Raw genomic sequence first — 27,829 nt, 5'->3', positions numbered from 1 at the left:
ACAAGTGAGAGCATTCCAATAGACAAAATGCTTCAAAGATGTAGAGAAGGAAAAAGTGTCATGTAAACAGATGAACAAATGGAGAATGTGGTAACTCGTGACAATGTGGTATGGTGCACTAACCCATTTGAAGCAGTTATGGAAGATGTCACTTTGGATAATAGCACAAGCCGCTTCTGCTTTGCGTAGCTTTGTGCTCTGTCCCTGGCAGGGTCGGGGTTGCTTGGAGAGAAGTGAGGCATCAACTTGTTAGAAGTTATACATTATAAATACAAGTTTCCTTCTGAAGAGTTAATACAATTGTCGTTCTCATATTTGTTGTCCATTTGTAAAATCGATGGTGTGTGCATCCATCCTGAAGTTGTTTTGATGCCTTTTGGGAATTTTGCAAGCATGGTCGTACCTTCGCAAGACACATCCATTTATCTTCGTTGTGAAACAAGGCTTAAAAATTAAAATACAATATTGATTGAAAAACTTTTAAAAGTCTTTCACGTTTGTATTGACACATAACCGAGCTATCACAGGATGAATGAAACCCAATAAGGTGTCGTCCTCACTGGGACAGGTGGGAATCCTATCTGCGGATCCCGACTAGCACCAGGAAGAAGTTGCCCGGTGCCCCCAGAACCTCTTGGCGGTCCCCGGGAACATGTTTTTGTCTCCTTGTTCTCCTGTAATAATATATCACTCCGATTATAATCTGTTGATTTATGTCATTTTGCTCCTCCATGAGCAGTGTTGACTATTTTTTCTTTATTTATTTATTCATTTATTTATTATTCTAATTTTTTTTGGTACACAAGATCGAGGCTCATGAAAGAGCTAAAATGGACCTGTTGTTGATCGTAGTTTTGAATAGCTAGAACTAACCTTTCCACCAAACACATCTTCAGTAAAGGAAGTTTCTTCATAGAGTACTCTCCACCATAAAAAAAATTGAACACATGGTTGTTGTTGACGCAATTTCTTTATGTCCCATCGTGGTCCAAACCTCTGACAGAGATGAATGTTGAATAATTGCATGGCCATTTCATTGCGACCTAATTACATCGTGCTGTGTTGTGGCGAATGTTTTCATATAGAGATCCAACGTGGAAGTAACAATATCAACACCAGGTGTTTCCACCTCCAGCAGCAATCACTGCCTTGCATCGTCGTCAGGTTGACCACATGGGTAATCAAATGTGAGCCTGAGGAATGGCATTCCGTGCCGAATCAGCTACTGTTACATCGAGGGTCTGTGGCTGTCTTGGCAAGGTTTGAATACAACAATCAATGATATCCCGGAGGGGTTCAATTGGATTTAAATCTGCAGAGATGGCAGGCCTGGATGTGATGACATTAACATTGGCAATGACAAGAAGGTTCCTTGTTCAAATAGCCCTGTGAGCAGCAGCATTATCATGAGTGAAGAAGATTGCTGGACCAGGTTGTTGAAGGGAAGGCAACATTATAAATGTTGCTGCAAGATTCCATTATTATTTCTATCTGCCATCATGGTTGCCAAGGATATGGATCAAGTTGGTGCCAAAGGTTTCAGAAATATCACCCCCATCATGACACTTCCTCATCCAAAATTTGTGGCTTCCTGGACTCAGACTGGGTCTTATCGCTCATTTCGTCTTCTGTAGACAAGTGCACATGCATCATGTCGTTCAATGACAAACCTGGATTTGTTGTCCTTCCCCAGTCTGTGTCCTTCTCAAAGAGTAGGCGAGTTATCGCCGGCACCCTGGCCAAATTTAGAAATCATTGCCCCTAACCTACATACACACACACACACACATATATATATATATATATATATTTTTTTTTTTTACCATACAGTTTCAATTACCATATTGAAATTAAATTACAGAAAAGGAAATATATATTATGACGTCATAGGTCACGTGGAAATATATATATATTATGACGTCATAGGTCACGTGGAAATATATATATTATGACGTATATATATAAATATACATATATTTCCTTTACTGTAATTTTATTTCAATATGGCAATTTTTAAACTGTATGGTAATTTAACATGAATTACTGAAGTTACCATAAATAAATTACACACACACACACACACACACACACACACACACACACACACACACACACACACACACACACACACACCTGTGCAAAAAACAGTCAAACCAGGAGATTAAATACAGTATATGAAATAAAATTTCAGGAAAATAAACAAAAAGTCAGCTGAAGGTGTGGGAAGAAAACCTGAAGATTAAACGTAGCTATGCAAACATAGACAGGTGTCTCATCATCAGGTTACAGGTAAAACATCATGAAGTATATATGATTGATGCTCACCTCGTGGGAATCGGGACACAATTTATCTGTTTTCCATGAATTCCCGAATATGGACACCTGCACTTCAAGCTCATTGGTGCTCGATGTCAAATCGTCGTTCTGGTTCCCATTGAAGTTTCCACAAAGACCGCAAACCACCGACTGCCAGTGAGGTCAGAAAAATGAGTGTGAAATGGGAAATGTATTTTTCATCGGTGACTGTCACATTTATCTTGTGTATCCTCCATTAAACAACGTAAAACCAAGTTTCTTCTTCAAAATGACACCAGCATTGAAAGCGTCACTTCGTTAACAGTATTTGAACACGACTTGTGTATGTTACGGTGCAGTCGGACAGTTAATATTTGCAACTTTTTTTTATCCCAGAAACATTTTGTTCATGGCAAACAACCCAGCGTTCATTTTAGTAACACGCACACTTATTCATCAAAACCAATTTTATCAATTTGTTTTATGTTCCCAGGGATCAGATGCTATGTCGTTTTTTTTCAAATTGCAAAAATGCAAATTCTTCTTGAGTCATGAATAATACACCGTGATAAAGGCTTAGCTTAGCACTAGATGTAATGACATCCCAGACGTAATGTCGTCTTATTGCACCGCAATCTCACTAAATCTGTCATCCTGACGCCAAGCGCATCCTGCATGGCACTCGGCCTGGCGCCTCCGGTCGTCACATCGTCACAGAGAGCCAGATATATGGGTCATGGTGTTCAACTGCCGTCAGAGAAGCAATGACATGGGTTTGCGTGCTGGGTGATGAGCACCTACGTGGAGGCCTAGCCGAGCGCTATACATAACGCCATAATGACGTCCCAGCAAAAAGTGTGACAAACAGAGCGACGGAGGAACAGGGAAATCCGGCTACTTTAATATATAGATTAAACATAACATCCTTCTGATAAACAATGTTAAACTTCTTGTTGTAATCATTCATTTGTTGTAATCATTCATTTGTTTTCGGATGTAGAGGCTAATGGAAGAAAATTACGACAGATTGGGTGAGAGGCCGACACATCCAACCTGAATCATAAGGGAACTGGCAGGGAATTAATGGAGAATTTGACAAGGAACAAACAGACAGGTAACATCTGTCGTGACATACCTACATAACAAGGGAAGAGAAGGCATGAGCCAACAAAGAGCATGTGGGAGACAGGAAAAAGTTGAGAATCATGGTAAATGTGGAAAAATGCAGGTCAGCTGGAGAGTGGAGTCGGTGAGAGAATAGGATTAGGGGAAGTCAGGATCAGGAATAGGAATGGGGAAAGTCATGATCAGGAATAGGAATAGGGAAAGTCAGGATCAGGAATAGGAATAGGGAAAGTCAGGATCAGGAATAGGAATAGGGAAAGTCATGATCAGGAATAGGAATAGGGAAAGTCAGGATCAGGAATAGGAATAGGGAAAGTCATGATCAGGAATAGGGAAGTCATGATCAGGAATAGGAATGGGGGAAGTCAGGATCAGGAATAGGAATAGGGAAAGTCATGATCAGGAATAGGAATGGGGGAAGTCATGATCAGGAATAGGAATAGGGAAAGTCATGATCAGGAATAGGAATGGGGGAAGTCATGATCAGGAATAGGAATGGGGGAAGTCAGGATCAGGAATAGGAATAGGGGAAGTCATGATCAGGAATAGGAATGGGGGAAGTCATGATCAGGAATAGGAATAGGGAAAGTCATGATCAGGAATAGGAATAGGTAAAGTCATGATCAGGAATAGGAATAGGGAAAGTCATGATCAGGAATAGGAATAGGTAAAGTCATGATCAGGAATAGGAATGGGGGAAGTCAGGATCAGGAATAGGAATAGGGGAAGTCATGATCAGGAATAGGAATGGGGGAAGTCATGATCAGGAATAGGAATAGGGAAAGTCATGATCAGGAATAGGAATGGGGGAAGTCAGGATCAGGAATAGGAATAGGGAAAGTCATGATCAGGAATAGGAATGGGGGAAGTCAGGATCAGGAATAGGAATGGGGAAAGTCATGATCAGGAATAGGAATAGGGAAAGTCATGATCAGGAATAGGAATAGGGAAAGTCATGATCAGGAATAGGAATGGGGGAAGTCAGGATCAGGAATAGGATTAGGGAAAGTCATGATCAGGAATAGGAATACGGAAAGTCATGATCAGGAATAGGAATAGGGAAAGTCATGATCAGGAATAGGAATAGGGAAAGTCATGATCAGGAATAGGAATGGGGGAAGTCAGGATCAGGAAAAGGAATAGGGAAAGTCATGATCAGGAATAGGAATAGGGAAAGTCAGGATCAGGAATAGGAATAGGGAAGTCAGGATCAGGAATAGGAATAGGGAAAGTCATGATCAGGAATAGGAATGGGGAAAGTCATGATCAGGAATAGGAATAGGGAAAGTCATGATCAGGAATAGGAATAGGGAAAGTCAGGATCAGGAATAGGAATAGGGAAAGTCATGATCAGGAATAGGAATAGGGAAAGTCATGATCAGGAATAGGAATAGGGAAAGTCAGGATCAGGAATAGGAATAGGGAAAGTCATGATCAGGAATAGGAATAGGGAAGTCAGGATCAGGAATAGGAATAGGGAAAGTCATGATCAGGAATAGGAATAGGGAAAGTCATGATCAGGAATAGGAATAGGGAAAGTCATGATCAGGAATAGGAATAGGGAAAGTCATGATCAGGAATAGGAATAGGGAAAGTCATGATCAGGAATAGGAATAGGGAAAGTCATGATCAGGAATAGGAATGGGGGAAGTCAGGATCAGGAAAAGGAATAGGGAAAGTCATGATCAGGAATAGGAATAGGGAAAGTCAGGATCAGGAATAGGAATAGGGAAGTCAGGATCAGGAATAGGAATAGGGAAAGTCATGATCAGGAATAGGAATGGGGAAAGTCATGATCAGGAATAGGAATAGAGAAAGTCAGGATCAGGAATCAGAATAGGGAAAGTCATGATCAGGAATAGGAATAGGGAAAGGTATGATCAGGAATAGGAATAGGGAAAGTCATGATCAGGAATAGGAATAGGGAAAGTCATGATCAGGAATAGGAATAGGGAAAGTCATGATCAGGAATAGGAATGGGGAAAGTCATGATCAGGAATAGGAATAGGGAAAGTCAGGATCAGGAATAGGAATAGGGAAAGTCAGGATCAGGAATAGGAATAGGGAAAGTCATGATCAGGAATAGGGAAGTCATGATCAGGAATAGGAATATGGAAAGTCATGATCAGGAATAGGAATAGGGAAAGTCATGATCAGGAATAGGGAAAGTCATGATCAGGAATAGGAATGGGGGAAGTCAGGATCAGGAATAGGAATAGGGAAAGTCATGATCAGGAATAGGAATAGGGAAAGTCATGATCAGGAATAGGAATAGGGAAAGTCATGATCAGGAATAGGAATGGGGGAAGTCATGATCAGGAATATGAATAGGGGAATTAATGATCAGGAATAGGAATAGGGAAAGTCATGATCAGGAATAGGAATAGGGAAAGTCATGATCAGGAATAGGAATAGGTAAAGTCATGATCAGGAATAGGAATGGGGGAAGTCATGATCAGGAATAGGAATGGGGAAAGTCATGATCAGGAATAGGAATAGGGAAAGTCATGATCAGGAATAGGGAAGTCATGATCAGGAATAGGAATAGGGAAAGTCATGATCAGGAATAGGGAAGTCATGATCAGGAATAGGAATAGGGAAAGTCATGATCAGGAATAGGGAAGTCATGATCAGGAATAGGAATAGGGAAAGTCATGATCAGGAATAGGGAAGTCATGATCAGGAATAGGAATAGGGAAAGTCATGATCAGGAATAGGAATAGGTAAAGTCATGATCAGGAATAGGAATAGGGAAAGTCATGATCAGGAATAGGAATAGGGAAAGTCATGATCAGGAATAGGGAAGTCAGGATCAGGAATAGGAATAGGGAAAGTCATGATCAGGAATAGGGAAGTCATGATCAGGAATAGGAATAGGGAAAGTCATGATCAGGAATAGGAATAGGTAAAGTCATGATCAGGAATAGGAATGGGGGAAGTCATGATCAGGAATAGGAATGGGGAAAGTCATGATCAGGAATAGGAATGGGGAAAGTCAGGATCAGGAATAGGAATAGGGAAAGTCATGATCAGGAATAGGGAAGTCATGATCAGGAATAGGAATACGGAAAGTCATGATCAGGAATAGGAATAGGGAAATTCATGATCAGGAATAGGAATAGGGAAAGTCATCATCAGGAATAGGAATGGGGAAAGTCATGATCAGGAATAGGAATAGGGAAAGTCATCATCAGGAATAGGAATAGGGAAAGTCATGATCAGGAATAGGAATAGGTAAAGTCATCATCAGGAATAGGAATGGGGAAAGTCATGATCAGGAATAGGAATGGGGAAAGTCAGGATCAGGAATAGGAATAGGGAAAGTCATGATCAGGAATAGGGAAGTCATGATCAGGAATAGGAATAGGGAAAGTCATGATCAGGAATAGGAATAGGTAAAGTCATGATCAGGAATAGGAATGGGGGAAGTCATGATCAGGAATAGGAATGGGGAAAGTCATGATCAGGAATAGGAATGGGGAAAGTCAGGATCAGGAATAGGAATAGGGAAAGTCATGATCAGGAATAGGGAAGTCATGATCAGGAATAGGAATACGGAAAGTCATGATCAGGAATAGGAATAGGGAAAGTCATGATCAGGAATAGGAATAGGGAAATTCATGATCAGGAATAGGAATACGGAAAGTCATGATCAGGAATAGGAATGGGGAAAGTCATGATCAGGAATAGGAATAGGGAAAGTCAGGATCAGGAATAGGAATAGGGAAAGTCATGATCAGGAATAGGGAAGTCATGATCAGGAATAGGAATAGGGAAAGTCATGATCAGGAATAGGAATAGGGAAAGTCATGATCAGGAATAGGAATAGGGAAAGTCATGATCAGGAATAGGAATGGGGAAAGTCATAATCAGGAATAGGAATAGGGAAAGTCAGGATCAGGAATAGGAATAGGGAAATTCAGGATCAGGAATAGGAATAGGGAAAGTCATGATCAGGAATAGGGAAGTCATGATCAGGAATAGGAATACGGAAAGTCATGATCAGGAATAGGAATAGGGAAAGTCATGATCAGGAATAGGAATAGGGAAAGTCATGATCAGGAATAGGAATGGGGGAAGACAGCATCAGGAATAGGAATAGGGAAAGTCATGATCAGGAATAGGAATAGGGAAAGTCATGATCAGGAATAGGAATAGGGAAAGTCATGATCAGGAATAGGAATGGGGGAAGTCATGATCAGGAATATGAATAGGGGAATTAATGATCAGGAATAGGAATAGGGAAAGTCATGATCAGGAATAGGAATAGGGGAATTAATGATCAGGAATAGGAATAGGGGAAGTCAGGATCAGGAATAGGAATAGGGAAAGTCATGATCAGGAATAGGAATGGGGGAAGTCAGGATCAGGAAAAGGAATAGGGAAAGTCATGATCAGGAATAGGAATAGGGAAGTCATGAGATGGTGATGGCTTGCCATCTGAAAGAAATGATTCTTGCTATTCCAAAGTCAGAACTGCAGACCTCATAGGACATCTATAGGTTCCCTTTGCAGGCTTGTACCCAGGGGGTTGTGTCAGGTGTGTACACACATCCCCAAAATCACAAAGGTGAATTGAACTTAAACTCAAACTTTGATCGGTAAGTTATTCGACAACTTCAATCAATGAAACAGCATCTTATATGCTGCCATGTTTATGTCATACTGGCATATGGCCTGAAAACACTCCAAAACGATAACTCATTGAGCTCTGTATTTTTGACACTTACACTTTCCACGGTAAAGAAATGTGCCAGGCATGCCATCCCACAACGGGCATGATAGTGCGGCGTTATCATGCTCTCCAACCTTTTGAAACTACGCCACCCTCCCGTCCCTCCCCCATCGAAAATCATGCAGTGTACAACTGTACTACTACTACTACTACTACTACTACATTGGCCTGTACTACTAAGGGTAGCCTTCCGGGCAGAGAAAAAACGTTGCTTTCTTGCTTTTTCTTCATCAAAAACTTCCCTATAGGCTGGGGGGGAACCTTAAACAACATTGGTATAAACATCAAAAAACGTACCATGCTTTGCTGAAGAGATCATACGAATTATGTATGAATAGAAGAACAGAACCACCTTTAGAGGCCATTTTTCCCCACAGAGCAGGGGTTGGCCTTTTTCGGGCACCGTGGTCCCCTTTTTGACCTTTTTCGGGCACCGTGGTTCCCTTTCTGACTTTTTTCGGGCACCGTGGTCCCCTTTCTGACCTTGTTCGGGCACCGTGGTCCCCTTTTTGACCTTTTTCGGGCACCGTGGTCCCCTTTTTGACCTTTTTCGGGCACCGTGGTTCCCTTTCTGACTTTTTTCGGGCACCGTGGTCCCCTTTCTGACCTTTTTCGGGCACCGTGGTCCCCTTTCTGACCTTTTTTCGGGCACGGTGGTCCCCTTTCTGACCTTTTTCGGGCACCGTGGTTCCCTCTTTGAAGCAATGTTTTATAGCCGGGTGCCCTTCCTGCCAGCAACCCTGTTAGGGTTGGTAGCATGTCTTTCAATCCTGACATGTATGTATGAATAGAAGAACACATTCATTTATGTGTTTATGTTTTTCAATCCACACTTTATGTCTTTCAATCCTGACAAATCTCACACTCTTACGATGTCTCTCCGAAAAGACCGACTGGACAACCCTCCCATCCACTTTCTGAATAATCCTCTCCAAGAAGTTCTGTCACTCAAGCTTTTGGGTCTCACTATCTGCCATGATCTTTCCTGGGAAAACCACATTTCAAATCTGGCCTCCAAAGCCAGTCGGCGACTGGGCATCCTCTGTCGTGTGAAGTCCTTCCTTGGCACACCTGAGCTCCTCACCACATACAAGGCTTTCATCCGCAGCTCAATGGAATACTGCTCTCCCCTCTGGGCTGGTGCTCCTGCCTCACACCTAGCTCGTCTTCACGCTGTTGAAACCAAAGCATTCAGAATCATTGGAATCTCCCGCGATGAAGCTAACTCCAAGGGCCTCTCACTCACTCACCGCAGGCAGGTTGGTGGTCTTTCCGTCTTCTACCGACTCCTCTCTGGCCTTGCCCCCCCCCCACCCCCCCCCCCCCCCCAGCTCTCTGGGTTCTGTCCCGCAAATATTCCTACAGGGCGCACAAGATCTGCCTGCAACCCTCTTATGGTTAAACTGCCAAAATCAAGACTCTCTGCTCACCTTCACTCCTTCATTCCTCTTTTCTCCCGCCTCTGGAACAAACTCCCTCACTCTCTTCAATTCCACTCCACCCTCCAGGTCTTTAAAACAGCTGTTCACCACCATTTCTTATCTTCCCCCATCCAAAACCTTGATCCTTTCTACCCCCGCTAATTTCACCCCAATTCCACTTTTTTGAAATACCAACTTCTGTCCTGGAAGTCCTTGGTGTCCTTATGTTTTATACTTCTCCCTCCCCCCCCCCCCTTCCCACGCCTCCTCCCCCTAAGCCCTCACCCTCCCACACATCTCCCTGCTCTCAAATGTTGTGTGCTCTCAAGTGTTTGTGTGCTTCCCCTTCTCTTGTCTTCCGCTCCCTCTTTTTATATATTTTGTTTGTCTGGTTGATTTGTTTGTGAAGTAAATGTCAGCTCTTTCACGAGCCTCGATTCAATATCCAAAAAAAAAAAAAAAGTCACCTTTTGCAACACACAGGGAATTACCAGTGAACTGGTGCTCAATTTGCCGACCTCGGAAGGATGACAGGCTGAGTCAACCCCCTGGTGTTAATTCAGCAATCGAGCAGGATTCGTACCCAGGAACCCAGGATCCCAAGCCGGCACCCGAACCGCTAAGCCAACACCAGGCTTGAATTACGCATGAATTTCCAAATAAAACTACTGTACTGTATAATGTTACGGTTAAAAGATATTAACTATATTTGCAGCTTTGTTTAACAAGGGACCACCTATTTTAGTGTCCATGAGTGGGTGTTTGAGCTTTTACACCAGCATCAGATGCAAGAAGGTTGTAGTTTGGAAAGAGGTAGCGGGGTGGTGTTCGTACAAATAACAGGAACAATCCACTTTGTTATTGATATATAGTATCAATCCACATTGGCGAACGACTTGAGCCATTGGTTTTATCATTCAGGGGTTGACAAAGCAAAGTAAATCTCATGCTTTGGGTGTTTGCCCTCTGTGGGAGCAAAATCGATGAAGGGTAAACATCCGAAACATCGGTTTTGCTTTGCTTCTTGTGGCAGTTACCGTACATACATTTGCCTCCAGCATTCTCAGTTGACAAACCCATCGTACACAGGAATACGTTATTAAATATTAGTGACTATTTAACTCTTCCTTATTTTACTTTAATGGCGCATATGACGAGCACTGACGACATCCTTTGCATGGTTTGGAAGGTGTAAGCCAAACAAGCAGATCTCAACTTCAGATACAATCGACTGAATTAATAAAGTTTTTTTTTTTTTACAAGTTTTGGAATTGGATTTTTCAGAAAAGTGGTGGCATATTGTTGTTTTACTTTTTTGAGGTGCTGTACCAGTAAGTTGGTACTCATTTTACCAACCTCAGAGTCAGACGGATGACGGGCTGAGTCAACCCACCTGGTGTTAATTCAATGGCATGACAGGGGCTCAAAACCGTTAAGCCAACATCAAACTTACCCCACAAAGGTAAACATACTCTTGACAACCTCTAGGTGATAAATCCATTGTTTAACTGGTTAAAATGAAGTCACAGGTATGACCAAAAAAAAAACTTTATTTATAAATATATACGTATATATATATATATATATATATATATATATATATATATATATATATATTTACTTCTTTATTTATGCTACTATTTTTTTGAAAAAAATCGCACCCATGTCCAAAGGAAGCAGTTTACTTTGGCATTTTTATATGAAATAAGCAAAACCTAGAAACGTGTGAAACCCTTTAGAATTACCCTTTAGAATTACCCTTTAGAATTACCCTTTAGAATTACCCTTTTGAATTACCCTTTTGAACCCTTTACAATTACCCTTTAGAATTACCCTTTTGAACCCTTTAGAATTACCCTTTTGAACCTTTTAGAATGGCTCTTTAGAACCCTTTAGAATGACCCTTTATAATTACCCTTTAGAACCATTTAGAATACTTTATAATTACTCTTTAAAACACTTTAGAATTACCCTTTATCATTTACTTTGAGAACCCTTGAGAATTACCCTTTATAATTACCCTTTAGAACCATTAAGAATGACTTTGTAATTACCCTTTTGAACCCTTTATAATTACCCTTTATAATTATCCTTTAGAACCATTTAGAATTACCCTTTATAATTACCCTTTAGAACCCTTTAGAATTACCCTTTATAATTATCCTTTGGAACCATTTAGAATTACCCTTTATAATTACCCTTTAGAACCCTTTAGAATTACCCTTTATAATTATCCTTTGGAACCATTTAGAATTACCCTTTATAATTATCCTTTAGAACCCTTTAGAATTACCCTTTATTATTACCCTTTAGAACCATTTAGAATTACCCTTTATAATTACCCTTTAGAACCATTTAGAATTATCCTTTATAATTATCCTTTAGAACCATTTAGAATTACCCTTTAGAACCCTTTAGAATTACCCTTTATAATTACCCTTTAGAACCATTTAGAATTACCCTTTATAATTACCCTTTTGAACCCTTTAGAATTACCCTTTATAATTATCCTTTAGAACCATTTAGAATTACCCTTTATAATTACCCTTTAGAACCCTTTAGAATTACCCTTTATAATTACCCTTTAGAACCATTTAGAATTACCCTTTATAATTACCCTTTTGAACCCTTTCAAATTACCCTTTATAATTACTCTTTAGAACCATTTAGAATTACCCTTTATAATTACCCTTTAGAACCATTTAGAATTACCCTTTATAATTATCCTTTAGAACCCTTTAGAATTACCATTTAGAATGACCCTTTAGAACCATTGAGAATTACCCTTTATAATTACCCTTTAGAACCCTTTAGAATTACCCTTTATAATTATCCTTTAGAACCATTTAGAATTACCTTTATAATTACCCTTTAGAACCCTTTAGAATTACCCTTTATAATTATCCTTTAGAACCATTTAGAATTACCCTTTATAATTACCCTTTAGAACCCTTTAGAATTACCCTTTATAATTACCCTTCAGAACCATTTAGAATTACCCTTTATAATTACCCTTTAGAACCCTTTAGAATTACCCTTTAGAACCATTTAGAATTACCCTTTAGGACCCTTTAGAATTACCCTTTATAATTATCCCTTAGAACCATTTAGAATTACCCTTTATAATTACCCTTTAGAACCATTTAGAATTACCCTTTATAATGGCCCTTTAGAACCCTTTAGAATTACCCTTTAAAACCATTTAGAATTACCCTTTATAATTACCCTTTATAACCCTTTAGAATTACCCTTTATAATTATCCTTTAGAACCATTTAGAATTACCCTTTATAATTACCCTTTCGAACCCTTTAGAATTACCCTTTATAATTACCCTTTAGAACCCTTTAGAATTACCCTTTAGAACCATTTAGAATTACCCTTTATAATTACCCTTTAGAACCCTTTAGAATTACCCTTTATAATTATTCTTTAGAACCATTTAGAATTACCCTTTATAATTACCCTTTAGAACCCTTTAGAATTACCCTTTATAATTATCCTTTAGAACCATTTAGAATTACCCTTTATAATTATCCTTTAGAACCCTTTAGAATTACCCTTTATAATTATCCTTTGGAACCATTTAGAATTACCCTTTATAATTATCCTTTAGAACCCTTTAGAATTACCCTTTATAATTACCCTTTAGAACCCTTTAGAATTACCCTTTATAATTATCCTTTGGAACCATTTAGAATTACCCTTCATAATTATCGTTTAGAACCCTTTAGAATTACCCTTTATAATTACCCTTTAGAACCCTTTAGAATTACCCTTTATAATTACCCTTTAGAACCATTTAGAATTACCCTTTATAATTATCCTTTAGAACCATTTAGAATTACCCTTTATAATTACCCTTTAGAACCCTTTAGAATTACCCTTTATAATTACCCTTTAGAACCATTTAGAATTACCCTTTATAATTACCCTTTTGAACCCTTTAGAATTACCCTTTATAATTATCCTTTAGAACCATTTAGAATTACCCTTTATAATTACCCTTTAGAACCCTTTAGAATTACCCTTTATAATTACCCTTTAGAACCATTTAGAATTACCCTTTATAATTACCCTTTTGAACCCTTTCAAATTACCCTTTATAATTACTCTTTAGAACCATTTAGAATTACCCTTTATAATTACCCTTTAGAACCCTTTAGAATTACCCTTTATAATTATCCTTTGGAACCCTTTAGAATTACCATTTAGAATGACCCTTTAGAACCATTGAGAATTACCCTTTATAATTAGCCTTTAGAACCCTTTAGAATTACCCTTTATAATTATCCTTTAGAACCATTTAGAATTACCTTTATAATTACCCTTTAGAACCCTTTCGCATTACCCTTTATAATTATCCTTTAGAACCATTTAGAATTACCCTTTATAATTACCCTTTAGAACCCTTTAGAATTACCCTTTATAATTACCCTTCAGAACCATTTAGAATTACCCTTTATAATTACCCTTTAGAACCCTTTAGAATTACCCTTTAGAACCATTTAGAATTACCCTTTAGAACCCTTTAGAATTACCCTTTATAATTATCCTTTAGAACCATTTAGAATTACCCTTTATAATTACCCTTTAGAACCATTTAGAATTACCCTTTATAATGGCCCTTAAGAACCCTTTAGAATTACCCTTTAAAACCATTTAGAATTACCCTTTATAATTACCCTTTATAACCCTTTAGAATTACCCTTTATAATTATCCTTTAGAACCATTTAGAATTACCCTTTATAATTACCCTTTCGAACCCTTTAGAATTACCCTTTATAATTACCCTTTAGAACCCTTTAGAATTACCCTTTATAATTACCCTTTAGAACCATTTAGAATTACCCTTTATAATTACCCTTTAGAACCCTTTAGAATTACCCTTTATAATTATCCTTTAGAACCATTTGGAATTACCCTTTATAATTACCCTTTAGAACCCTTTAGAATTACCCTTTATAATTATCCTTTAGAACCATTTAGAATTACCCTTTATAATTACTCTTTAGAACCCTTTAGAATTACCCTTTATAATTATCATTTAGAACCATTTAGAATTACCCTTTATAATTACCCTTTAGAACCCTTTAGAATTACCCTTTATAATTATCCTTTAGAACCATTTAGAATTACCCTTTATAATTACCCTTTAGAACCCTTTAGAATTACCCTTTATAATTATCCTTTGGAACCATTTAGAAGTACCCTTGATAATTACCCTTTAGAACCCTTTAGAATTACCCTTTAGAACCATTTAGAATTACCCTTTATAATTACCCTTTAGAACCATTTAGAATTACCCTTTATAATTACCCTTTAGAACCCTTTATAATTACCCTTTAGAACCATTTAGAATTACCCTTTATAATTACCCTTTTGAACCCTTTAGAATTACCCTTTATAATTACCCTTTAGAACCATTTAGAATTACCCTTTATAATTACCCTTTTGAACCCTTTCAAATTACCCTTTAGAATTACTCTTTAGAACCATTTAGAATTACCCTTTATAATTACCCTTTAGAACCCTTTAGAATTACCCTTTATAATTATCCTTTAGAACCCTTTAGAATTACCATTTAGAATGACCCTTTAGAACCATTGAGAATTACCCTTTATAATTACCCTTTAGAACCCTTTAGAATTACCCTTTATAATTACCCTTTTGAACCCTTTCAAATTACCCTTTAGAATTACTCTTTAGAACCATTTAGAATTACCCTTTATAATTACCCTTTAGAACCCTTTAGAATTACCCTTTATAATTATCCTTTAGAACCCTTTAGAATTACCATTTAGAATGACCCTTTAGAACCATTGAGAATTACCCTTTATAATTACCCTTTAGAACCCTTTAGAATTACCCTTTATAATTATCCTTTAGAACCATTTAGAATTACCTTTATAATTACCCTTTAGAACCCTTTAGCATTACCCTTTATAATTATCCTTTAGAACCATTTAAAATTACCCTTTATAATTACCCTTTAGAACCCTTTAGAATTACCCTTTATAATTACCCTTCAGAACCATTTAGAATTACCCTTTATAATTACCCTTTAGAACCCTTTAGAATTACCCTTTAGAATTACCCTTTAGAACCCTTTAGAATTACCCTTTATAATTATCCTTTAGAACCATTTAGAATTACCCTTTATAATTACCCTTTAGAACCATTTAGAATTACCCTTTATAATGGCCCTTTAGAACCCTTTAGAATTACCCTTTAAAACCATTTAGAATTACCCTTTATAATTACCCTTTATAACCCTTTAGAATTACCCTTTATAATTATCCTTTAGAACCATTTAGAATTACCCTTTATAATTACCCTTTCGAACCCTTTAGAATTACCCTTTATAATTACCCTTTAGAACCCTTTAGAATTACCCTTTATAATTACCCTTTAGAACCATTTAGAATTACCCTTTATAATTACCCTTTAGAACCCTTTAGAATTACCCTTTATAATTATCCTTTAGAACCATTTAGAATTACCCTTTATAATTACCCTTTAGAACCCTTTAGAATTACCCTTTATAATTATCCTTTAGAACCATTTAGAATTACCCTTTATAATTACTCTTTAGAACCCTTTAGAATTACCCTTTATAATTATCCTTTAGAACCATTTAGAATTACCCTTTAGAACCCTTTAGAATTACCCTTTATAATTATCCTTTAGAACCATTTAGAATTACCCTTTATAATTACCCTTTAGAACCCTTTAGAATTACCCTTTATAATTATCCTTTGGAACCATTTAGAATTACCCTTTATAATTACCCTTTAGAACCCTTTAGAATTACCCTTTATAATTACCCTTTATAATTACCCTTTAGAACCATTTAGAATTACCCTTTATAATTACCCTTTAGAACCATTTAGAATTACCCTTTATAATTACCCTTTAGAACCCTTTATAATTACCCTTTAGAACCATTTAGAATTTCCCTTTATAATTACCCTTTTGAACCCTATAGAATTACCCTTTATAATTACCCTTTAGAACCATTTAGAATTACCCTTTATAATTACCCTTTTGAACCCTTTCAAATTACCCTTTAGAATTACTCTTTAGAACCATTTAGAATTACCCTTTATAATTACCCTTTAGAACCCTTTAGAATTACCCTTTATAATTATCCTTTAGAACCCTTTAGAATTACCATTTAGAATGACCCTTTAGAACCATTGAGAATTACCCTTTATAATTACCCTTTAGAACCCTTTAGAATTACCCTTTATAATTACCCTTTTGAACCCTTTCAAATTACCCTTTAGAATTACTCTTTAGAACCATTTAGAATTACCCTTTATAATTACCCTTTAGAACCCTTTAGAATTACCCTTTATAATTATCCTTTAGAACCCTTTAGAATTACCATTTAGAATGACCCTTTAGAACCATTGAGAATTACCCTTTATAATTACCCTTTAGAACCCTTTAGAATTACCCTTTATAATTATCCTTTAGAACCATTTAGAATTACCTTTATAATTACCCTTTAGAACCCTTTAGAATTACCCTTTATAATTATCCTTTAGAACCATTTAGAATTACCCTTTATAATTACCCTTTAGAACCCTTTAGAATTACCCTTTATAATTACCCTTCAGAACCATTTAGAATTACCCTTTATAATTACCCTTTAGAACCCTTTAGAATTACCCTTTAGAACCATTTAGAATTACCCTTTAGAACCCTTTAGAATTACCCTTTATAATTATCCTTTAGAACCATTTAGAATTACCCTTTAAAATTACCCTTTAGAACCATTTAGAATTACCCTTTATAATTACCCTTTAGAACCATTTAGAATAACCCTTTATAATTACCCTTTAGAACCCTTTAGAATTACTCTTTATAATTATCCTTTAGAACCATTTAGAATTACCCTTTCGAACCCTTTAGAATTACCCTTTATAATTATCCTTTAGAACCATTTAGAATTACCCTTTATAATTACCCTTTAGAACCATTTAGAATTACCCTTTATAATTATCCTTTAGAACCATCTAGAATTACCCTTTATAATTACCCTTTAGAACCATTTAGAATAACCCTTTATAATTACCCTTTAGAACCATTTAGAATTACCCTTTATAATTACCCTTTAGAACCCTTTAGAATTACCCTTTATAATTACCCTTTAGAACCATTTAGAATTACCCTTTAGAACCCTTTAGAATTACCCTTTATAATTATCCTTTAGAACCATTTAGAATTACCCTTTATAATTACCCTTTAGAACCATTTAGAATAACCCTTTATAATTACCCTTTAGAACCATTTAGAATTACCCTTTATAATGGCCCTTTAGAACCCTTTAGAATTACCCTTTAAAACCATTTAGAATTACCCTTCATAATTACCCTTTATAACCCTTTAGAATTACCCTTTATAATTATCCTTTAGAACCATTTAGAATTACCCTTTATAATTACCCTTTCGAACCCTTTAGAATTACCCTTTATAATTACCCTTTAGAACCCTTTAGAATTACCCTTTAGAACCCTTTAGAATTACCCTTTATAACCCTTTAGAATTACCCTTTAGAACCCTTTAGAATTACCCTTTATAATTATCCTTTAGAACCCTTTAGAATTACCATTTAGAATGACCCTTTAGAACCATTGAGAATTACCCTTTATAATTACCCTTTAGAACCCTTTAGAATTACCCTTTATAATTATCCTTTAGAACCATTTAGAATTACCTTTATAATTACCCTTTAGAACCCTTTAGAATTACCCTTTATAATTATCCTTTAGAACCATTTAGAATTACCCTTTATAATTACTCTTTAGAACCCTTTAGAATTACCCTTTATAATTATCCTTTAGAACCATTTAGAATTACCCTTTAGAACCCTTTAGAATTACCCTTTATAATTATCCTTTAGAACCATTTAGAATTACCCTTTATAATTACCCTTTAGAACCCTTTAGAATTACCCTTTATAATTATCCTTTGGAACCATTTAGAATTACCCTTTATAATTACCCTTTAGAACCCTTTAGAATTACCCTTTATAATTATCCTTTAGAACCATTTAGAATTACCCTTTATAATTACCCTTTAGAACCCTTTAGAATTACCCTTTATAATTATCCTTTGGAACCATTTAGAATTACCCTTTATAATTACCCTTTAGAACCCTTTAGAATTACCCTTTATAATTACCCTTTAGAACCATTTAGAATTACCCTTTATAATTACCCTTTAGAACCATTTAGAATTACCCTTTATAATTACCCTTTAGAACCCTTTATAATTACCCTTTAGAACCATTTAGAATTACCCTTTATAATTACCCTTTTGAACCCTATAGAATTACCCTTTATAATTACCCTTTAGAACCATTTAGAATTACCCTTTATAATTACCCTTTTGAACCCTTTCAAATTACCCTTTAGAATTACTCTTTAGAACCATTTAGAATTACCCTTTATAATTACCCTTTAGAACCCTTTAGAATTACCCTTTATAATTATCCTTTAGAACCCTTTAGAATTACCATTTAGAATGACCCTTTAGAACCATTGAGAATTACCCTTTATAATTACCCTTTAGAACCCTTTAGAATTACCCTTTATAATTACCCTTTTGAACCCTTTCAAATTACCCTTTAGAATTACTCTTTAGAACCATTTAGAATTACCCTTTATAATTACCCTTTAGAACCCTTTAGAATTACCCTTTATAATTATCCTTTAGAACCCTTTAGAATTACCATTTAGAATGACCCTTTAGAACCATTGAGAATTACCCTTTATAATTACCCTTTAGAACCCTTTAGAATTACCCTTTATAATTATCCTTTAGAACCATTTAGAATTACCTTTATAATTACCCTTTAGAACCCTTTAGAATTACCCTTTATAATTATCCTTTAGAACCATTTAGAATTACCCTTTATAATTACCCTTTAGAACCCTTTAGAATCACCCTTTATAATTACCCTTCAGAACCATTTAGAATTACCCTTTATAATTACCCTTTAGAACCCTTTAGAATTACCCTTTAGAACCATTTAGAATTACCCTTTAGAACCCTTTAGAATTACCCTTTATAATTACCCTTTTGAACCCTTTCAAATTACCCTTTATAATTACTCTTTAGAACCATTTAGAATTACCCTTTATAATTACCCTTTAGAACCCTTTAGAATTACCCTTTATAATTATCCTTTGGAACCCTTTAGAATTACCATTTAGAATGACCCTTTAGAACCATTGAGAATTACCGTTTATAATTAGCCTTTAGAACCCTTTAGAATTACCCTTTATAATTATCCTTTAGAACCATTTAGAATTACCTTTATAATTACCCTTTAGAACCCTTTCGCATTACCCTTTATAATTATCCTTTAGAACCATTTAGAATTACCCTTTATAATTACCCTTTAGAACCCTTTAGAATTACCCTTTATAATTACCCTTCAGAACCATTTAGAATTACCCTTTATAATTACCCTTTAGAACCCTTTAGAATTACCCTTTAGAACCATTTAGAATTACCCTTTAGAACCCTTTAGAATTACCCTTTATAATTATCCTTTAGAACCATTTAGAATTACCCTTTATAATTACCCTTTAGAACCATTTAGAATTACCCTTTATAATGGCCCTTAAGAACCCTTTAGAATTACCCTTTAAAACCATTTAGAATTACCCTTTATAATTACCCTTTATAACCCTTTAGAATTACCCTTTATAATTATCCTTTAGAACCATTTAGAATTACCCTTTATAATTACCCTTTCGAACCCTTTAGAATTACCCTTTATAATTACCCTTTAGAACCCTTTAGAATTACCCTTTATAATTACCCTTTAGAACCATTTAGAATTACCCTTTATAATTACCCTTTAGAACCCTTTAGAATTACCCTTTATAATTATCCTTTAGAACCATTTGGAATTACCCTTTATAATTACTCTTTAGAACCCTTTAGAATTACCCTTTATAATTATCATTTAGAACCATTTAGAATAACCCTTTATAATTACCCTTTAGAACCCTTTAGAATTACCCTTTATAATTATCCTTTAGAACCATTTAGAATTACCCTTTATAATTACCCTTTAGAACCCTTTAGAATTACCCTTTATAATTATCCTTTGGAACCATTTAGAATTACCCTTGATAATTACCCTTTAGAACCCTTTAGAATTACCCTTTAGAACCATTTAGAATTACCCTTTATAATTACCCTTTAGAACCATTTAGAATTACCCTTTATAATTACCCTTTAGAACCCTTTATAATTACCCTTTAGAACCATTTAGAATTACCCTTTATAATTACCCTTTTGAACCCTTTAGAATTACCCTTTATAATTACCCTTTAGAACCATTTAGAATTACCCTTTATAATTACCCTTTTGAACCCTTTCAAATTACCCTTTAGAATTACTCTTTAGAACCATTTAGAATTACCCTTTATAATTACCCTTTAGAACCCTTTAGAATTACCCTTTATAATTATCCTTTAGAACCCTTTAGAATTACCATTTAGAATGACCCTTTAGAACCATTGAGAATTACCCTTTATAATTACCCTTTAGAACCCTTTAGAATTACCCTTTATAATTACCCTTTTGAACCCTTTCAAATTACCCTTTAGAATTACTCTTTAGAACCATTTAGAATTACCCTTTATAATTACCCTTTAGAACCCTTTAGAATTACCCTTTATAATTATCCTTTAGAACCCTTTAGAATTACCATTTAGAATGACCCTTTAGAACCATTGAGAATTACCCTTTATAATTACCCTTTAGAACCCTTTAGAATTACCCTTTATAATTATCCTTTAGAACCATTTAGAATTACCTTTATAATTACCCTTTAGAACCCTTTAGAATTACCCTTTATAATTATCCTTTAGAACCATTTAGAATTACCCTTTATAATTACCCTTTAGAACCCTTTAGAATTACCCTTTATAATTACCCTTCAGAACCATTTAGAATTACCCTTTATAATTACCCTTTAGAACCCTTTAGAATTACCCTTTAGAACCATTTAGAATTACCCTTTAGAACCCTTTAGAATTACCCTTTATAATTACCCTTTTGAACCCTTTCAAATTACCCTTTATAATTACTCTTTAGAACCATTTAGAATTACCCTTTATAATTACCCTTTAGAACCCTTTAGAATTACCCTTTATAATTATCCTTTGGAACCCTTTAGAATTACCATTTAGAATGACCCTTTAGAACCATTGAGAATTACCCTTTATAATTAGCCTTTAGAACCCTTTAGAATTACCCTTTATAATTATCCTTTAGAACCATTTAGAATTACCTTTATAATTACCCTTTAGAACCCTTTCGCATTACCCTTTATAATTATCCTTTAGAACCATTTAGAATTACCCTTTATAATTACCCTTTAGAACCCTTTAGAATTACCCTTTATAATTACCCTTCAGAACCATTTAGAATTACCCTTTATAATTACCCTTTAGAACCCTTTAGAATTACCCTTTAGAACCATTTAGAATTACCCTTTAGAACCCTTTAGAATTACCCTTTATAATTATCCTTTAGAACCATTTAGAATTACCCTTTATAATTACCCTTTAGAACCATTTAGAATTACCCTTTATAATGGCCCTTAAGAACCCTTTAGAATTACCCTTTAAAACCATTTAGAATTACCCTTTATAATTACCCTTTATAACCCTTTAGAATTACCCTTTATAATTATCCTTTAGAACCATTTAGAATTACCCTTTATAATTACCCTTTCGAACCCTTTAGAATTACCCTTTATAATTACCCTTTAGAACCCTTTAGAATTACCCTTTATAATTACCCTTTAGAACCATTTAGAATTACCCTTTATAATTACCCTTTAGAACCCTTTAGAATTACCCTTTATAATTATCCTTTAGAACCATTTGGAATTACCCTTTATAATTACCCTTTAGAACCCTTTAGAATTACCCTTTATAATTATCCTTTAGAACCATTTAGAATTACCCTTTATAATTACTCTTTAGAACCCTTTAGAATTACCCTTTATAATTATCATTTAGAACCATTTAGAATAACCCTTTATAATTACCCTTTAGAACCCTTTAGAATTACCCTTTATAATTATCCTTTAGAACCATTTAGAATTACCCTTTATAATTACCCTTTAGAACCCTTTAGAATTACCCTTTATAATTATCCTTTGGAACCATTTAGAATTACCCTTGATAATTACCCTTTAGAACCCTTTAGAATTACCCTTTAGAACCATTTAGAATTACCCTTTATAATTACCCTTTAGAACCATTTAGAATTACCCTTTATAATTACCCTTTAGAACCCTTTATAATTACCCTTTAGAACCATTTAGAATTACCCTTTATAATTACCCTTTTGAACCCTTTAGAATTACCCTTTATAATTACCCTTTAGAACCATTTAGAATTACCCTTTATAATTACCCTTTTGAACCCTTTCAAATTACCCTTTAGAATTACTCTTTAGAACCATTTAGAATTACCCTTTATAATTACCCTTTAGAACCCTTTAGAATTACCCTTTATAATTATCCTTTAGAACCCTTTAGAATTACCATTTAGAATGACCCTTTAGAACCATTGAGAATTACCCTTTATAATTACCCTTTAGAACCCTTTAGAATTACCCTTTATAATTACCCTTTTGAACCCTTTCAAATTACCCTTTAGAATTACTCTTTAGAACCATTTAGAATTACCCTTTATAATTACCCTTTAGAACCCTTTAGAATTACCCTTTATAATTATCCTTTAGAACCCTTTAGAATTACCATTTAGAATGACCCTTTAGAACCATTGAGAATTACCCTTTATAATTACCCTTTAGAACCCTTTAGAATTACCCTTTATAATTATCCTTTAGAACCATTTAGAATTACCTTTATAATTACCCTTTAGAACCCTTTAGCATTACCCTTTATAATTATCCTTTAGAACCATTTAAAATTACCCTTTATAATTACCCTTTAGAACCCTTTAGAATTACCCTTTATAATTACCCTTCAGAACCATTTAGAATTACCCTTTATAATTACCCTTTAGAACCCTTTAGAATTACCCTTTAGAATTACCCTTTAGAACCCTTTAGAATTACCCTTTATAATTATCCTTTAGAACCATTTAGAATTACCCTTTATAATTACCCTTTAGAACCATTTAGAATTACCCTTTATAATGGCCCTTTAGAACCCTTTAGAATTACCCTTTAAAACCATTTAGAATTACCCTTTATAATTACCCTTTATAACCCTTTAGAATTACCCTTTATAATTATCCTTTAGAACCATTTAGAATTACCCTTTATAATTACCCTTTCGAACCCTTTAGAATTACCCTTTATAATTACCCTTTAGAACCCTTTAGAATTACCCTTTATAATTACCCTTTAGAACCATTTAGAATTACCCTTTATAATTACCCTTTAGAACCCTTTAGAATTACCCTTTATAATTATCCTTTAGAACCATTTAGAATTACCCTTTATAATTACCCTTTAGAACCCTTTAGAATTACCCTTTATAATTATCCTTTAGAACCATTTAGAATTACCCTTTATAATTACTCTTTAGAACCCTTTAGAATTACCCTTTATAATTATCCTTTAGAACCATTTAGAATTACCCTTTAGAACCCTTTAGAATTACCCTTTATAATTATCCTTTAGAACCATTTAGAATTACCCTTTATAATTACCCTTTAGAACCCTTTAGAATTACCCTTTATAATTACCCTTTAGAACCATTTAGAATTACCCTTTATAATTACCCTTTAGAACCATTTAGAATTACCCTTTATAATTACCCTTTAGAACCCTTTATAATTACCCTTTAGAACCATTTAGAATTACCCTTTATAATTACCCTTTTGAACCCTATAGAATTACCCTTTATAATTACCCTTTAGAACCATTTAGAATTACCCTTTATAATTACCCTTTTGAACCCTTTCAAATTACCCTTTAGAATTACTCTTTAGAACCATTTAGAATTACCCTTTATAATTACCCTTTAGAACCCTTTAGAATTACCCTTTATAATTATCCTTTAGAACCCTTTAGAATTACCATTTAGAATGACCCTTTAGAACCATTGAGAATTACCCTTTATAATTACCCTTTAGAACCCTTTAGAATTACCCTTTATAATTACCCTTTTGAACCCTTTCAAATTACCCTTTAGAATTACTCTTTAGAACCATTTAGAATTACCCTTTATAATTACCCTTTAGAACCCTTTAGAATTACCCTTTATAATTATCCTTTAGAACCCTTTAGAATTACCATTTAGAATGACCCTTTAGAACCATTGAGAATTACCCTTTATAATTACCCTTTAGAACCCTTTAGAATTACCCTTTATAATTATCCTTTAGAACCATTTAGAATTACCTTTATAATTACCCTTTAGAACCCTTTAGAATTACCCTTTATAATTATCCTTTAGAACCATTTAGAATTACCCTTTATAATTACCCTTTAGAACCCTTTAGAATTACCCTTTATAATTACCCTTCAGAACCATTTAGAATTACCCTTTATAATTACCCTTTAGAACCCTTTAGAATTACCCTTTAGAACCATTTAGAATTACCCTTTAGAACCCTTTAGAATTACCCTTTATAATTATCCTTTAGAACCATTTAGAATTACCCTTTATAATTACCCTTTAGAACCATTTAGAATTACCCTTTATAATTACCCTTTAGAACCATTTAGAATAACCCTTTATAATTACCCTTTAGAACCCTTTAGAATTACTCTTTATAATTATCCTTTAGAACCATTTAGAATTACCCTTTCGAACCCTTTAGAATTACCCTTTATAATTATCCTTTAGAACCATTTAGAATTACCCTTTATAATTACCCTTTAGAACCATTTAGAATTACCCTTTATAATTATCCTTTAGAACCATCTAGAATTACCCTTTATAATTACCCTTTAGAACCATTTAGAATAACCCTTTATAATTACCCTTTAGAACCATTTAGAATTACCCTTTATAATTACCCTTTAGAACCCTTTAGAATTACCCTTTATAATTACCCTTTAGAACCATTTAGAATTACCCTTTAGAACCCTTTAGAATTACCCTTTATAATTATCCTTTAGAACCATTTAGAATTACCCTTTATAATTACCCTTTAGAACCATTTAGAATAACCCTTTATAATTACCCTTTAGAACCATTTAGAATTACCCTTTATAATGGCCCTTTAGAACCCTTTAGAATTACCCTTTAAAACCATTTAGAATTACCCTTCATAATTACCCTTTATAACCCTTTAGAATTACCCTTTATAATTATCCTTTAGAACCATTTAGAATTACCCTTTATAATTACCCTTTCGAACCCTTTAGAATTACCCTTTATAATTACCCTTTAGAACCCTTTAGAACCCTTTAGAATTACCCTTTATAACCCTTTAGAATTACCCTTTAGAACCCTTTAGAATTACCCTTTATAATTATCCTTTAGAACCCTTTAGAATTACCATTTAGAATGACCCTTTAGAACCATTGAGAATTACCCTTTATAATTACCCTTTAGAACCCTTTAGAATTACCCTTTATAATTATCCTTTAGAACCATTTAGAATTACCTTTATAATTACCCTTTAGAACCCTTTAGAATTACCCTTTATAATTATCCTTTAGAACCATTTAGAATTACCCTTTATAATTACCCTTTAGAACCCTTTAGAATTACCCTTTATAATTACCCTTCAGAACCATTTAGAATTACCCTTTATAATTACCCTTTAGAACCCTTTAGAATTACCCTTTAGAACCATTTAGAATTACCCTTTAGAACCCTTTAGAATTACCCTTTAGAATTATCCTTTAGAACCATTTAGAATTACCCTTTATAATTACCCTTTAGAACCATTTAGAATTACCCTTTATAATTACCCTTTAGAACCATTGAGAATAACCCTTTATAATTACCCTTTAGAACCCTTTAGAATTACTCTTTATAATTATCCTTTAGAACCATTTAGAATTACCCTTTAGAACCCTTTAGAATTACCCTTTATAATTATCCTTTAGAACCATTTAGAATTACCCTTTATAATTACCCTTTAGAACCATTTAGAATTACCCTTTATAATTATCCTTTAGAACCATCTAGAATTACCCTTTATAATTACCCTTTAGAACCATTTAGAATAACCCTTTATAATTACCCTTTAGAACCATTTAGAATTACCCTTTATAATTACCCTTTAGAACCCTTTAGAATTACCCTTTATAATTACCCTTTAGAACCATTTAGAATTACCCTTTAGAACCCTTTAGAATTACCCTTTATAATGATCCTTTAGAACCATTTAGAATTACCCTTTATAATTACCCTTTAGAACCATTTAGAATAACCCTTTATAATTACCCTTTAGAACCATTTAGAATTACCCTTTATAATGGCCCTTTAGAACCCTTTAGAATTACCCTTTAAAACCATTTAGAATTACCCTTTATAATTACCCTTTATAACCCTTTTGAATTACCCTTTATAATTATCCTTTAGAACCATTTAGAATTACCCTTTATAATTACCCTTTCGAACCCTTTAGAATTACCCTTTATAATTACCCTTTAGAACCCTTTAGAATTACCCTTTAGAACCCTTTAGAATTACCCTTTATAACCCTTTAGAATTACCCTTTAGAACCATTTAGAATTACCCTTTATAATTACCCTTTAGAACCCTTTAGAATTACCCTTTATAATTACCCTTTAGAACCATTTAGAATTACCCTTTAGAACCCTTTAGAATTACCCTTTATAATGATCCTTTAGAACCATTTAGAATTACCCTTTATAATTACCCTTTAGAACCATTTAGAATAACCCTTTATAATTACCCTTTAGAACCATTTAGAATTACCCTTTATAATGGCCCTTTAGAACCCTTTAGAATTACCCTTTAAAACCATTTAGAATTACCCTTTATAATTACCCTTTATAACCCTTTTGAATTACCCTTTATAATTATCCTTTAGAACCATTTAGAATTACCCTTTATAATTACCCTTTCGAACCCTTTAGAATTACCCTTTATAATTACCCTTTAGAACCCTTTAGAATTACCCTTTAGAACCCTTTAGAATTACCCTTTATAACCCTTTAGAATTACCCTTTAGAACCATTTAGAATTACCCTTTAGAATGGCCTTTAGAACCCTTTAGAATTACCCTTTATAATTACCCTTTAGGACCAT

General features: G+C 34.3%; 1 protein-coding gene across 1 annotated transcript in view; it reads right to left on the bottom strand.

Annotated features, from left to right (window-relative positions):
- The window catches only part of LOC137431683 (von Willebrand factor), a 198,760-nt gene that overhangs the window by 78,535 nt on the left and 92,396 nt on the right, over positions 1 to 27,829 (bottom strand). The window contains exons 23-24 of the mRNA XM_068123293.2: positions 2,326 to 2,466; positions 124 to 222 (exon numbers count right to left, since the gene is read on the bottom strand). Coding sequence (XP_067979394.2) covers positions 124 to 222; positions 2,326 to 2,466 — 240 coding nt within the window. The remainder of the gene's footprint in view (positions 1 to 123; positions 223 to 2,325; positions 2,467 to 27,829) is intronic.

This window comes from Myxine glutinosa, chromosome 7 (assembly GCF_964187855.1).
Source record: "Myxine glutinosa chromosome 7, kmMyxGlut1.1, whole genome shotgun sequence".
Taxonomy (NCBI): Eukaryota; Metazoa; Chordata; class Myxini; order Myxiniformes; family Myxinidae; genus Myxine; species Myxine glutinosa.
Note: the sequence above shows the minus strand (reverse complement) of the source record. Positions and strands in the feature narration are given on the sequence as shown.